Here is a 12738-nt window from a genome sequence, read left to right as displayed (position 1 = left end):
CACAAAGGATCAGTGACCCCATGGGACAAGACAGGAAGGTTTCTTTAAGAATGAAGGTCAATGATGCGTGAAGAGCATAGAGAACGTTACAGGGGAAAACAGAAGACCTGGCAATACATAGAACATTCCAGTTCTGATAATGGATCTGGCCCTATCTGAATGTGGAGATAAAAAAAAGTTTTTCCCTTCTTTGTTTATACTATTCTACATGTTCTGGGTGGTACAATTAATTCCCAAACTTTTTAAAAAAATATACATATAATAAAACAGGTGTGGTTTTAGAAGGGAAAAAAAATTCCCAAAATTGACAAGAGGAGGAATGACCCTGCAGTCTGGGTAGACCCAGTGTTATCTGTAGATTCTTCGCTCCCCCACCCCTGCCATTTTTGGAGGCAGAAGGACGTGTAAAATGGGGGAGGGGTGGTTTTATAATGGAAGGTGACAGCCAAAGGAATTATTGCCCATGTGGAGGTCTGTGTGTGTCCTTACGCTGTTGTAACTGTGTGCTCTTGCTCCAACTGCATTGCCAGTCCTTGAGGACAAGGTATTATCCTGTTTCTTGGTTTCCCCAACAGCACCTTGGTAAGCCCCTGATCATTATCGACGGATGGACGGACGGACCGACTGACAGATTAGCTGACCTTGCCATCACTCTTATGCATTACGCCCACAAAATGTGCTAACATCTTGCCTCATTTTGCTTTTGGTCGAGAGGTAGAGTTTCATCCAAATTCACTACAAGAAATCCAACAGCTGGAATACAGGAGCCATTCATTGGAAAATGGGTTAAGCCTTCTGGGGAGTTGTGTGTATGGCAAGACCCTAGTGGAATTTTTAAAAATTTCCTTAGTTTTATGGAAATCGCACTGGGAAGAGGGTCTGTTAAAGCCCTTTGATTTGACCACAGCCATTCACACCAGTACACTTGGCATCTCCAGTGCCTGGCTTCTGGGAGGGAGGGATTTAATAAAGAGGATTTTCTTTCCCAGAGTTGGCTGTGAGAGTGATCCAACATGCTCGCGGGCCCTTTCTGGTTTCAGCCGCTTCTTGTGTCAGCCAACACAGTGGCGGGCAAGAATTATAGTCCACTCTGCCTTCTCACACTGATCCAGGCGGAGGGGAAGTCTAGGGGATGGCACCTGGTATCATGACAGACCTTCTGTACTTACACACAGTGTTCTTCACATAAGAACACTGATGGAGGTTGAAACCAGGTAACATTCCTGCCCTCTTAGAAGCAGAAGAGAAGAGAGAGAAATGGTTTTCACAAAAAGCCAAGAAGGTCTCTATGCGTGTACCTGACATACCTGAATGATTAACGTCCCTATTTGGGGAGTTGTGGGAGTTCAGTGAGAAATGGCTTCTCTTCTTGGAAGGGTAACAGCACTCTGAGGAATGCTGTCGGGGAATTGATGGGTGACGAATCTGATCTGAGCCAGCAGAGTGATAGAAATAGCAAATGTCGTCTCTTCTCCTCAGTGAGGAGACATTATGTTCTAATAAACCAACCATGGTGGTTCATGGTCATGTTTTCCTCCTGGTATTTGTGCCTGGCCACCAGGTACCCAAATTCAAGACCAGTCCAGGGAACCTCCCACACCACGAAACCACCCATCCCAGGTTCCTTCAAACCACTCATAATTGTTGCTACACGAGGTAAGTGAAGAAACCAAGATACGCATCGATTAGTGCAAGATCTAGGAACCAATAGGGGCAAGATACATACAGCTCAGGCCCCCACAGGGACAAGAATGTTCCAGAGAATTTTGCCTGGGAAGTGGGTGTGTGCCTCATGCCTGCTGCTGTGTCCATTCTCACACTGGGTTATGATGGAAGAACTTACTTATTGCCCTTTTGAAAATTTTATTTCTCTTAATAACTAGAGGTTTTTTAGTTTTTGAGGACAAGTTGTTACAAAATGTCACTTTAATTTTATTTAACAAACACATGTATTATATAAAATAAAATAGGTAAGTATTAACTATATAATTATATTATCAAATCATATTCTAAAATATGTAAATATTAACTCATTTAATCTTCATAATAACTCCATGAAGTATAAGTACTACTTTTAGCCCCATTTCACCTATTAGGAGATAGACACCAAGAGGCTAAGTAATTCAGTAAGGTTACACAGTGGGTAAGTAGTTAAGCTAGGACTTGAACTTAGGAAGTCTGGCTCCAGTATGATCTTCACCTCTATTCAAACTCAGAAAAATATAAAATCAAAAAAACAGCCTAAAGACAACCATAGAAAGGTTGTCTTGCCAGGGTGCCTGGGCAGCTCAATTGGCCTGGCATCCGACTTTTGATTTTGGCTTAGGTCGTGATCTCAGGGTCTTGAGATCAAGCCCCACACAAGCTCCATGCTGGGAGCCTGCTTAAGATTCTCTCTCTCCCACCCCTTCTGTCCCTCCGTACTCTCTCTCTCCCTCTCCCCCTTCCCACCATTCCTGTGTTTTTTCTCTTTCTCCCCTTCTCTAAAAAAAAAAAAGACTTTTTTTTTTGTCTGTGCCCAGTCTCTATATTCAGTTTTGCATGTTTTTGTTTTCTTCTGAACCTTATATAATGGTCTTTCCATGCTGTAAAAAATTCCTTGTAGATGTTTTAGTGCCTACTTAATATTCCCATCATGTAAATGTACCACTCTGCTGAACCGTTCCCTTACGGTTGCCCATTTAGCTCTTTGGTTTTCTGTTCTAACAACTAGCACAGTCATGACCATGTCCATACAGAATTTCTTCTGTTCTTTGGAATAGACCCTGAGAATACCTCCTCAAAAGTAAAATCCCCAGGTTCAGGGATATGAATGTGAACACCTTTCAGGCTCTAGATACAGGTGTCCAGTGGTTTTCCAAGAAGATTGCCTCTCACAGTGTCTTGCAACACTGGACAGAAGTGACTTTGTCATTCTCACACCAGCACCGCGAATGATTTCCTGAAATCTCTGCTAATGTGATAGGTAGAATGTGGTATTGTATTATTGTCTTGATTGTATTTCTTTGTTGGCTACAGGCTCGAGTTGGTCCATATTGGTTGATCAGTTATCTGTGTCTTCAGGTGGTCTGGTTGGGTCCTTTTTCCATCTGTCTGTCAAGATCACACAGAACCCTTTGGGGATCCAACAGAGAAGGGCCAATGGTTTCCCATTCTTTCTTCTCTTGCCTTGACATGGTATGCTCCCAAGTATTTTTCTAGTCTATACTGCTATACATGCTTTTAATCTTCCCCCCAAACCTTACGTGCACTTTTCTCCAGATTCTTTATAAAGTATTCTATGGTCTGCTTTGAAAGGATATTATTTCATTTTCTGCGAGAGTGCTCCATGCATAATTCCTCATGGGTCCCTCCGTCTTGGATCACAAGCTCCTAGAGAGCTAGACTGTCTCCTTTGGAGCAGTTACTGCGATGTCCCCAGCAGCCACAGTATAGGCTTCCTGGCCAAGGTTGATGTGAACGTTTATACAGGCCATCTTGAGAACACTAGCCAGAAATGAGAAAGGTGATGAGCACAGTAGGCTGGATATGTCGGTGTGCCCTGGTTATACTTCAAGAGAGCTAAAAAGAACCCAGATAACACCTTCCCTACCTACTGATCGTTAAGAAGAAGGTGCAGTTCTAGTGGAGTAAGGCACATAGGACTAGGGAGCCACAGTCCATGAATTAGTCCTATGTTCTCCATCATTATGAACCATCAATATGAGCCATGGGTCACAGTCTCTACTAATCCTTACGGTTTTTTGCTTTTTTTTTTTTTTTTTTTTTGCTACCCGGAGTAGTGATATCAGTAATAACTGATGCTTTGAAGAATCTTAAAATGTTATATATGGTCTCTCTTATCCCTTAATCTTCACAGTAGCCAGTGAAACAGACCGTCACGCTTTGCAGTTGAGCAAACAGACATGGTGAGCTGCAGCTCTCCCTTCAATAAAGTATCAAGTGAAGATTTCATTATTAGATTTGTAAAAGCGTATTATACTCTAGGAAAACAATCCATTGACTTAAATGTGTCATGAGACCAGGAAAAAGAAGGAAAAGGTAAAGTATCTTGGGAGGTGTAGAGGGCTTATGGAAAAGGACCACAAAAGCCCCCCAGGAAACCTCCGTCACATAAGAAAAAACATTGAAAGAGATCAATGAAACAAAATCAGCAGAACGTTGATGATTATTTTCAGATATTAAGCAGTCTTTCCTCATATTTCTTCATTACATGATATCCTCACCTCCAGTTGTCCCAATTACTGCAAAGATCAGCAATAATAATAGAGCACATCCCATCCTATGGGACTTTATGTACTTGTTCAAAACAATCAGAAGGATATAAATGTGTACGAACTTATCTGTTAGAAGGACAGAGGGAGAGATAGATCTATGTTGGCTTTTTTTTTTTTTTCCCCCGGGGTTGGCCTTGTTAAGAGCGTATTTCAGGTTTTACCAAATGTGAAAAGCGGAACAGAATATAAAGGAAGTTAAGATAGACCTCAAAACCTGGTGGGAAGGATGGGGCAAGCATGTTCTCTGCAGGTCAGCCTTGCAGTCGCCAGGACTCTTGAGAGCGTGTGGGGAAGGTCAGAAGCCCTTCAGCTGCCCTTCCTGGAGCAGGAGATAAAAATGTCAGAAGCCAACAAGCTTTGCCTGCCCCTGAAGGTAGAAGAGCCTTCTGCTCAAATAGTGCATTTCAGATGCTCGCTGCAAAGATTTCACAGGTAGGCTTAAGAGGGGAAGGCATCTTGTCACCTTGAAGCCAGGCTGAGTGGGGGTCTGGCGACCTCCGGGCGATACTGGGGGCTTAGGCTCTGCGGGAACTCACGGCCGTGCTTGCATTGCAGGATTTTACGGGCAGCTGCAGACATTCTGCCCGCCCCAGTACCCCGACTCCCAGAGAACCGTGCTGCCCAGCAGCCCCTGCGGCGGGGCGCCTTCCTTCGAGGACTGCCTGGCCCCCACACCCATGGGGCAGGCTGGCTTTGATGTGTTCCACAGAGCCTTCTCCGCTCACTCGGGCATTGCAGGTGGGTTGCTGTCAGAGACTAGAAACTCCGCCAGACTCGCAGGTGAGACGGGTGGGGTGGCCGTGTCCGGCCTGGAAACGGCTCAGCCCGGCACAGGGCCGCACCCCGTCCTCTTGACTGTACCCCTGAGAGGTGTCTCCTCTTCGGGTTCCTCTCCAGCGCCACGCCCACCGCCCAGGCGCGGGGCGCCGTGGTGTCCCCCCCGGGCCGTGGCAACAGCCACAGCCTTCCAGCAAGTTCCCCGGGACAGCTCTGTGCACCGTCCCGCCCCGCTTGGACCGCACCGCGCCGAGCACGGCCTTCCCAAAGGGAACCACAAACGAGGCCCCCTTCCTCCTTGAACGCTTTACATGGTCTCCAGCGGCCGAAGCACTAAAGGCTGCCGCCCTCACGCGTCTGCCGACACCCGCCGCCCCGGAACCTGCCCGGGCCGCCCCACCCCCACCCCCGTCTTTGCACTGTTTCCTCCTTTTAGAACGTTCTTTCCCTACCTCTCCATCTGTGAAAATCCCATCTTTATGACTCGCCTTCAACATCGTCTACTTTTTGAGGCCCTCCTCGCCCTGGCCGACAACACTTCACCTCTGCTCAGCCTGCGTTTCGTGCCGAGGCGCGTTCTGGCCCTCCCGCCGGCCAGGCCGCCTCCCTCCCCGCGCAGGCGCCGGCGGACGCGAGCGCGCATGCGCCACGTGCGCACGCGTGCGCCACGTGCGCACGCATGCGCCGCTGAAACTTCCTGTTCCTTCTCTTCCAGTGTATGACCTGCCCTCGGCGTCCTCGAGCCTCTTCGGGGAGTCCCTTCGCAGCGGGCCCGAAGACGCCACGTTCCTGCAGATCAGCGCCGTGGACCGCTGTCCTAGCCAGCTCTCCTCTGTCTATACGGAAGGCTAAACGCTCGCCTGGCCTCCGCCCCCGCTGGCATCCAGAACCTTTGTGTCGCTTGTCGCCTGTTCCTTTCCCGCCCTCGTGGACTGCGTGGGGAGCATGTCCTCCCCGTCGCGGAGGCTGCAGACTCACGGCTGTGCCTCTGGAAGGCAGGGCGGGTCGGGGCCGGGCGTCGCAGGAATGTCTGCCGCTGCTGCGCCTTCTCTCTGGGCCTGCTGGTGACCAGCAGGACTGTCTTCTCAAAGGGAATCAAGGGTCGCTCGCCCGGACGCCTGTGGCTTCCGGCTGTCCGCTCAGAGGACACCAGTGAAATGATGCGTGTGTGCACACACAGTCTGGGGACCACCCTTGCCCAGACTCCAGATAGGGAAGGACAAGCCAGATTGCCAGAAGCACAGTGAACTGCTCCCCCACCGCTCACCATCCCCGCTGGCTCCCGCGAAACCAGGCACCGAGGGGAACCTGCCGCCAAAGCACAGCGTGGGCTCAGCTCCTGGAGCAGCCCCGGTTCCTGGCCCCGGCCCCAGCCTGGCAGCCCCAGGAGCGGCTGCCTCTCTCCTCTCACCATGCCCGTGCTAACCAACTGCTTTGCAATATTTCTCCAAAAAGCAAAATAAGGTTCTGTGAAGCACAGTCCTTTGAAAGGCACTACAACTTTTTTATATTCCAGCAACTTATCTTCGTTCTTTTATTTTTTAAAGACTTGTTATTTACGTCTACTTTTAAAGGAAAAAAAAAATTATATATATATATATATATAGTGGTCTGTTCTTTGGATACAAAGAATTCTTGTAATCACCCCAGTCACGTCCATTTTGCCACCGCTGTCGCTGGTCCTGGCCCCGCCTGGGACAGTAGTTTCCTACTTCACAAAAGCCACCTGAGGGACACGGGCTGAGCCCAGCCCCCTCCCCGGGGCTGTAGCAGAAAGGGACTCCACCTCGAAGACCGCGTTCCACGGAAAAGATGGCTCTACTGCTTGTGCCATTGCCTCCGCTCGGCGCTGTGCCGAGTCGTCCTCTGTAGAAGATGGGAGAGCAGGCCCCCCCCCCCCCCGAGCTGAGATCGTGGGTTCTCTCAGAAAACCAGACTAGAGGTGCCCGATGTCCAGTGATTGCGCACAGCTTCTGCTCACCTCCTTTCGGACACCTGCTCACCCGTCTGTCTGTCCCTCCCCCGCACTGTCCTCTCCTCCTCATTATCCTCACCTCCTGCCCGTCTGCCTTCAGTCATGCCCACCCGCCCTCGCCTGATCAGCCCTCGCAAGGTCGCCCTGAGGCAGGTAGAGGGAAAGTTCAGGGAAGGTAAGCAAGATGTTCACTTTTTTCCTGAAACTCTCATTCGAGGGCCTGGAATGTTCCCAGAGCGCTTGGTCGTTTGATAGCAACCCTGAGTAGGGAGCCGCTTTCTGGGATGTGTTTACAAAGCTCTTAAAAAGATCTAAAGTCTGACCCGTAGGCCCTAAAAAGTAGGCAATCCCCAAAGACATGGGGTAAAGCCTGATACTCCAGGACTGTCACATTTCATTTTCTTTCCTCTCGTAAAATCAAACAGTGCTCTTTTCCCCCCTGAGATCATTACAGTCTCCAGGGAGGGTTCACCGGCACGGTGTCACACTTGGGATCTGGGGACCCTTTGTCTCCCGAGAGGCAAGTCGTTGCAGTCGGGCTGCATGGCTGGACCTGATCCCCGCATGCCACAGAGTGAGGGGACTGACGAGCCACACCTGGGGGCCGCTTTTCCAGGACCCGCAGTCAGTCCACTCCCTCGGACTCGTGAGCTCTGATCTGAGAAAGGCCACCGTGCAGGCGTCCTGAGCTGCACAGGAGGGAGGTCACTTGCTTTACAAAACTCCTGCTCCGCTTTGCGAGGGAAGGCTCCCAGGCTTCCCAGTCTGCGGGTGGGCTGCCAGCGTCCTTGCAGACTCGGTGGGTTCTGCCCCTTGGTCTAAACCAGGACACGAGCATGCTAATGTTCCCGACCCTCGTGTGTCCTGTGTCCCCCCTGGAAAGGGAGGCGAGTTCCCGTAGCCTTAGACAACGAACGTGCCGGGCCTTAAATAGGGACGCGTCTCTGAGGAGCTCAGAATGTACTTCCTATTTTGTGTGATGAGGAGGAAAAAGATGAAGAGCCAGGGGTTTACTGCAGTGGCGGGAGCCCTGCCTTGTGGCTTTGTATCGCGTGAAGCCTCAGGCATTCTGGATGTCACTTCCTCTCTGGCTGGGGGAGATGTTCTGCCCCAGTGTCGGTCTGACCCTGGCCTCCAGCAGCCCCGCCCCTCTCTCCCCTCACTGCTGCTTTTGGGGCGTTGCGGGAGAGCTGCACCTGCAGGGCCTCCTTCCTCAGCAGGAATGGAGACCGGCCCGGAGGGCACTGGTGTGAGCAGAGGGAGTGCGTGGGAAGCGAGGCCCAGTGCGGCCTGCAAGCTCGTGTCCCCTCACGTGGCTGTCGGTGTTTCCTGGTGGCTGCGGCTCTGAGCTCAGCTCTCAGGGCCTGACACGTTCAGGTTCCTTGGAGATGGCGCGGGCTGTCTTTGCTTCCAGAATCTCACCCGACCTTCCGATGAGTCCCTTGCTGGCTTTCACATGGCACAGGGTTCAGAGATGCGTTCATCATCGTGTGTGCAGTAGTGAAAGTAGAAGCTTCAAAAAATTAATTCCCTTCCATTTCCTGGCCCTTTTCTACTTGGTATATAACCAGCCATTTTCAAAAACATCCTAGGAGAGATTGTCATTCCCCCTTTTTGAAAAAAACAAAACGACAACAACAAAAAACAAAACTGGTGCTTGCGAAAATACACACAGCCCAAAGCCAATTATCCTATTACAGTAAAAAAAAAAAAAAAAAATCAGTCTATCGAGAGACATTTCATTTGCAGCATCGTCTTAATTCCCTAAAGGGACCGCCTCAAAATGTCAGCTGTAATTTAGCCGCCCATCAGCTGCTAAACATTATTAAGGATTGCACTGGTCCTGTGGGGTGTCTCCCTTCACTAAACCCCATTTCCCCCAGGTTGCATAGGTGATTCAAAAGCAGACAGAAGGCCTTCAGAGGACCCACTGATAGAGCGGAGTGTTGGTGGTGGTATGTTGTTTTTAAATTCCCCGCTGTCGGGCACGTTCCTAGGTTAGAGCAGAGGTAAAGGGCCAGCTCCCCCGCCCAAGAACCTTGATACTCAAGTCACCTTGAAGTATCGGGAATAGTGACTGTAAATGTCCAGTTTAATTATTTGGTATTTTATTTGACTGTTTGTGATGTGTTCTAGCAGCATTTTGGAATGGCACTTTTTGTTGGTGGTGCGGGATTTCTGCGGTTACTTTTTTTCTTTTTCTTTCTTTTTTTCTTGCAATGGATAAAGCAAAAGAAAAAAAAAAAAAAACACCAAAAACCAGTCATTGGAGAAATGGCGAATGTAAAAAAGACGAGATTTATTGTGTACAGACAGAAGACCATCCTGTGTAATGTTGCTGACATAAAGCACTTTGGGGGGGAAAAGTGGAAATCTGGTTTCCATAAATCACACAGACTCTTGTACATGGCTATACACTCACGTAGAGAAATGAACTGCATATATCATACTGGATATGGGGCCGATTTTTCTTTCGGGGCACATCTGGTGCTTATTGTCATAAATCTTTTAAAGAATTAGGTACACTTTTTTCTATTAATATGTATAGTTTTGTGATTTGTCACAGTTATGTTTCGTATAATCATAAGTTATTTTGTCTTGTTTCATGAAGTCCTTTTTTTTTTTTTTTTTTTTAATGTCAAAAGTAAAATGAAGGGATTGTGCCCTTGGTACAGAATAAAACTGGAACTGGAGAAAACCGCCCACCTGCCTGAAATGCTCCTTCAGCCTGGCCTCCTGAAACACAATGGGAACACCCTGGGGGGGGTTGTTTGTTTTTTGTTTGTTTGTTTGATTATTGTGTTTTGTTTTACCATAAGCCTCCTTCCTGTTGGGATGGTAATTATAATGAAAAGCAGATGGGGGGGGAGGGCAAGTCCAGGGCCAGCTTTAAAATGCCGCATTGCTTTGGGCCAGAACTGCCGCCTGGATTTAATTATAGATATGAGGACAAAATGGCAGTAAAAATGAATGTGTCCCCGAATCCTTTACATGTTGGGAGTGTCCATAAATAAAACATGAAGTTTTATTTCATCAGATTTAATTAAAGCTTTTATACATGTTTTATTGGTTATTCTATTAATCCGCTTCACAAATGGATAAATGTGTGCTAGGGCTTGGGGTTTATTCGTGCCTTCTCAGTGCTGTGCTACATTGTGCCTCAGAAATGTCGCTAAGTGCTGGGTCCCTCAGGTGAGGGCATTACAACCCCGCTGGTTAACGGGGATCAGGCCTTCTAAGCCTTGTTTTCCCAAAACCCTGCAGAAAAAGACACAAATGTCTGCTACCTGGGAGCTGATAACCCGATCTTTGAAGTCCTTTGATTGTCTGAAGGAGAAAGGGGCAGCTGCCCCCTCCGTGCGCTATGCAGGCTCTGGAAGGCCTCCTGACCGATCGGCTGCCATGAGCCTTCTTCCTCAGCTCCCATCACCAGAGCCAGCGCCATCAGGTTGGGGGAGAGGGTGGTCAGGGCATCCTCACACCTGGCTGACCCGCAGCCAAGCCCATCAGCCTAGAAAAGATCACGTTCTCCCAAGGATCGTTCTGGGGATATTGACTGTCTTTTGCTACCTTTTTAAGACCTAAGCTATGAAGCAGTAGAGATGATGGGTCTCCCTCAACTTGTCTGACCCTTCAAGGTAGGAGGGGGTTGAAGGCAGCAGATCCCTGGGGTTCAGAGTTTAAAGATAGAAAGAGAACTGACTGACAGACTCAGGGAGCTTCTCTGCTCCCTCAACAAGGAGGCAGCTGGTGGGAGTGCGATCAGGCCCAGCGTCTTAGGGGCCATGCTAATCTTCTCTGTATCGTTCCAATTTTAGTATATGTGCTGCCGAAGCGAGCACAGGCCCAGCGTCTTAGGAAAACAGTTTGGCATTAACTGGTAGAATTGAAGACACACGTTGCCCACAATCCACCAATTCCACTCCTCTCCCTCTCCAGAGAGACTCCTGCGTAAGTCAGCGACGGTTCAGACGCAAGGTTTTCGCAGCATGGCTCGTCTCAACTGGCCCCAAACTGGAAACACCCCAGCTGTCCACCAGCGACAGTAAAACGAAGAGACGGACTAGGCTAAAGCCATAGAGCAACAGGCCAGGCAGCAAAGGTGGTTACACACACTCTCAGAGCTGAGTCTCACGGACTAGGCTGAGAAAAAGAAGCAAGACACAAAAGCAAACGCACGGTGTTCTTCTATTTATATGTGATTCGTTCAAGAGCAAGCGTGACTCATTTACAGAACTTAGGTGGTAGAAGTATCACAAACAACAAGGAACACGTTATCACAAAGGTCCAGGTACTGATTAACTGTGGTCAGGAGAAAAGGACACATGAGGCCTTCAGTGGAGCTGACCAGCACTGTTTTATTTGTTGACCCACTTGTTAGGTTAAAAAGGTACCTGCTTTTATAATTAACTGTGCATGTGTGTGTGTGTGTGTATGTACGTTTATAAATATTTATATTTTTATTTATTTATTTTTTTTGTTAGCTTTTAGTTCAAGTACCAATGAGAGCCAGGCCTTCCATCCCCTACTCCAGGGGTCTGCACACTTTTTCTGCAAACGGCGAGATAGGACCTGCTTTAGGCTTTGCAGGCCATATGGTCTCAGTCTCAGCCATTCTGTCCTGTCGCTCGAAAGCAGCCACAGACGACACGCAAACGAATGGGTGTGGCTGTGCTCTCATAAAACCGTGTTTGTGGGCACAAGTTTGAATTTCACACAACTTTCAGATGTCATGAAATATTTGTCTTCTTTTGATTTATTTCAGCTATTTAAAACTGTAAAAATCAAAAACATTCTTAATTCCCAGGCTGTGCAGAAACAGGGAAGGCAGCAGGCAAGATTTGTCCTGTGGGCCATAGTTTGCTGTCCCTCTCGGACTGAGCCACGTCTTCCAGCACTTTCCATAAACACCCACGCGAAGAAAACCGCAATTCAGACCCTCTGCCGATCCTTGCATTACGCCGGCTCCTGTTCCTAGAGGAAATTCACAAGCTCTATTGATGAAGCTTTTCTTTGTTTAGATTCTGGGTCCTGCTCCCCAGGATACAGATGAAGGCTCAGAGCCTGGAGTGCCATTCGACTTGATCTCTGGATTTGAAGTTTTTAATAAAAGGAACTGGGCATACAGACGTCTGTGGGAATTGGAAAATGAGCACCCATTCTTTCCAGGCTAGCCAAATATTTGCTGGCTCTTGGCAGTCCTAGCCAACTTTTTCCTCTGCAATGGTGAGAGGTTATAAGCGATGGGAGACTTCATTTTTCTCAGGCCATAGCTCTTATAAGAAGCCAGTGCTGTCTCTCCAAACCTGCAGGGTCCTCAGGGGGAGGGGAGTTGGGGTTTTACATTCAAAGACTGTGCCAGGAAAAGCTCCTCCCCTTGCTAAATGTCTGTGCCCCCTCCAAGCAGCAAGGAGGGCTGCTGCACCAGCTCTGGCTCCTGGTTCCCCTATGCCTCCCTCCCTAATCATCAGACTTAAGGGTTCTTGCCTCTCACGGTGCTGCCTCTCAGCTACGTGCTCTAAGAGAGAATGAGACCAAATTCACCCAGACAAAAGTGTCTGCTGCCCTTTGCGTCTCTAACTTACGGTAAAATTGACAGAGTCAAAAATACGGTGACTCGTGAGTCCCCAGTTGTTTGGTGAATCTTGGCATGGACTAAACCCTCTTTGGCAGGTCTGCCCAGGGGTTCCAGGTGCCTGGGCCTGTGTG

General features: G+C 48.7%; 1 protein-coding gene and 1 pseudogene across 4 annotated transcripts in view; one reads left to right on the top strand and one right to left on the bottom strand.

Moving 5' to 3' along the window:
• Positions 1 to 10093, top strand: part of GLIS3 (GLIS family zinc finger 3) — a 438806-nt gene extending 428713 nt beyond the window's left edge. For all 4 annotated transcript variants that reach the window (XM_059142789.1, XM_059142792.1, XM_059142790.1 and 1 more), the window contains 2 exons: positions 4833 to 5015; positions 5770 to 10093. In XM_059142789.1, the coding sequence (XP_058998772.1) occupies positions 4833 to 5015; positions 5770 to 5906 (320 nt within the window). In that variant the 3' untranslated portion in view covers positions 5907 to 10093. The remainder of the gene's footprint in view (positions 1 to 4832; positions 5016 to 5769) is intronic.
• A 714-nt stretch (positions 10094 to 10807) lies between these two features.
• On the bottom strand, positions 10808 to 10871 carry LOC131813374 (U6 spliceosomal RNA; annotated as a pseudogene).
• Positions 10872 to 12738: the final 1867 nt, after the last annotated feature.

The sequence above is a fragment of the Mustela lutreola genome, chromosome 12 (assembly GCF_030435805.1).
Source record: "Mustela lutreola isolate mMusLut2 chromosome 12, mMusLut2.pri, whole genome shotgun sequence".
Classification (NCBI taxonomy): domain Eukaryota; kingdom Metazoa; phylum Chordata; class Mammalia; order Carnivora; family Mustelidae; genus Mustela; species Mustela lutreola.
Note: the sequence above shows the minus strand (reverse complement) of the source record. Positions and strands in the feature narration are given on the sequence as shown.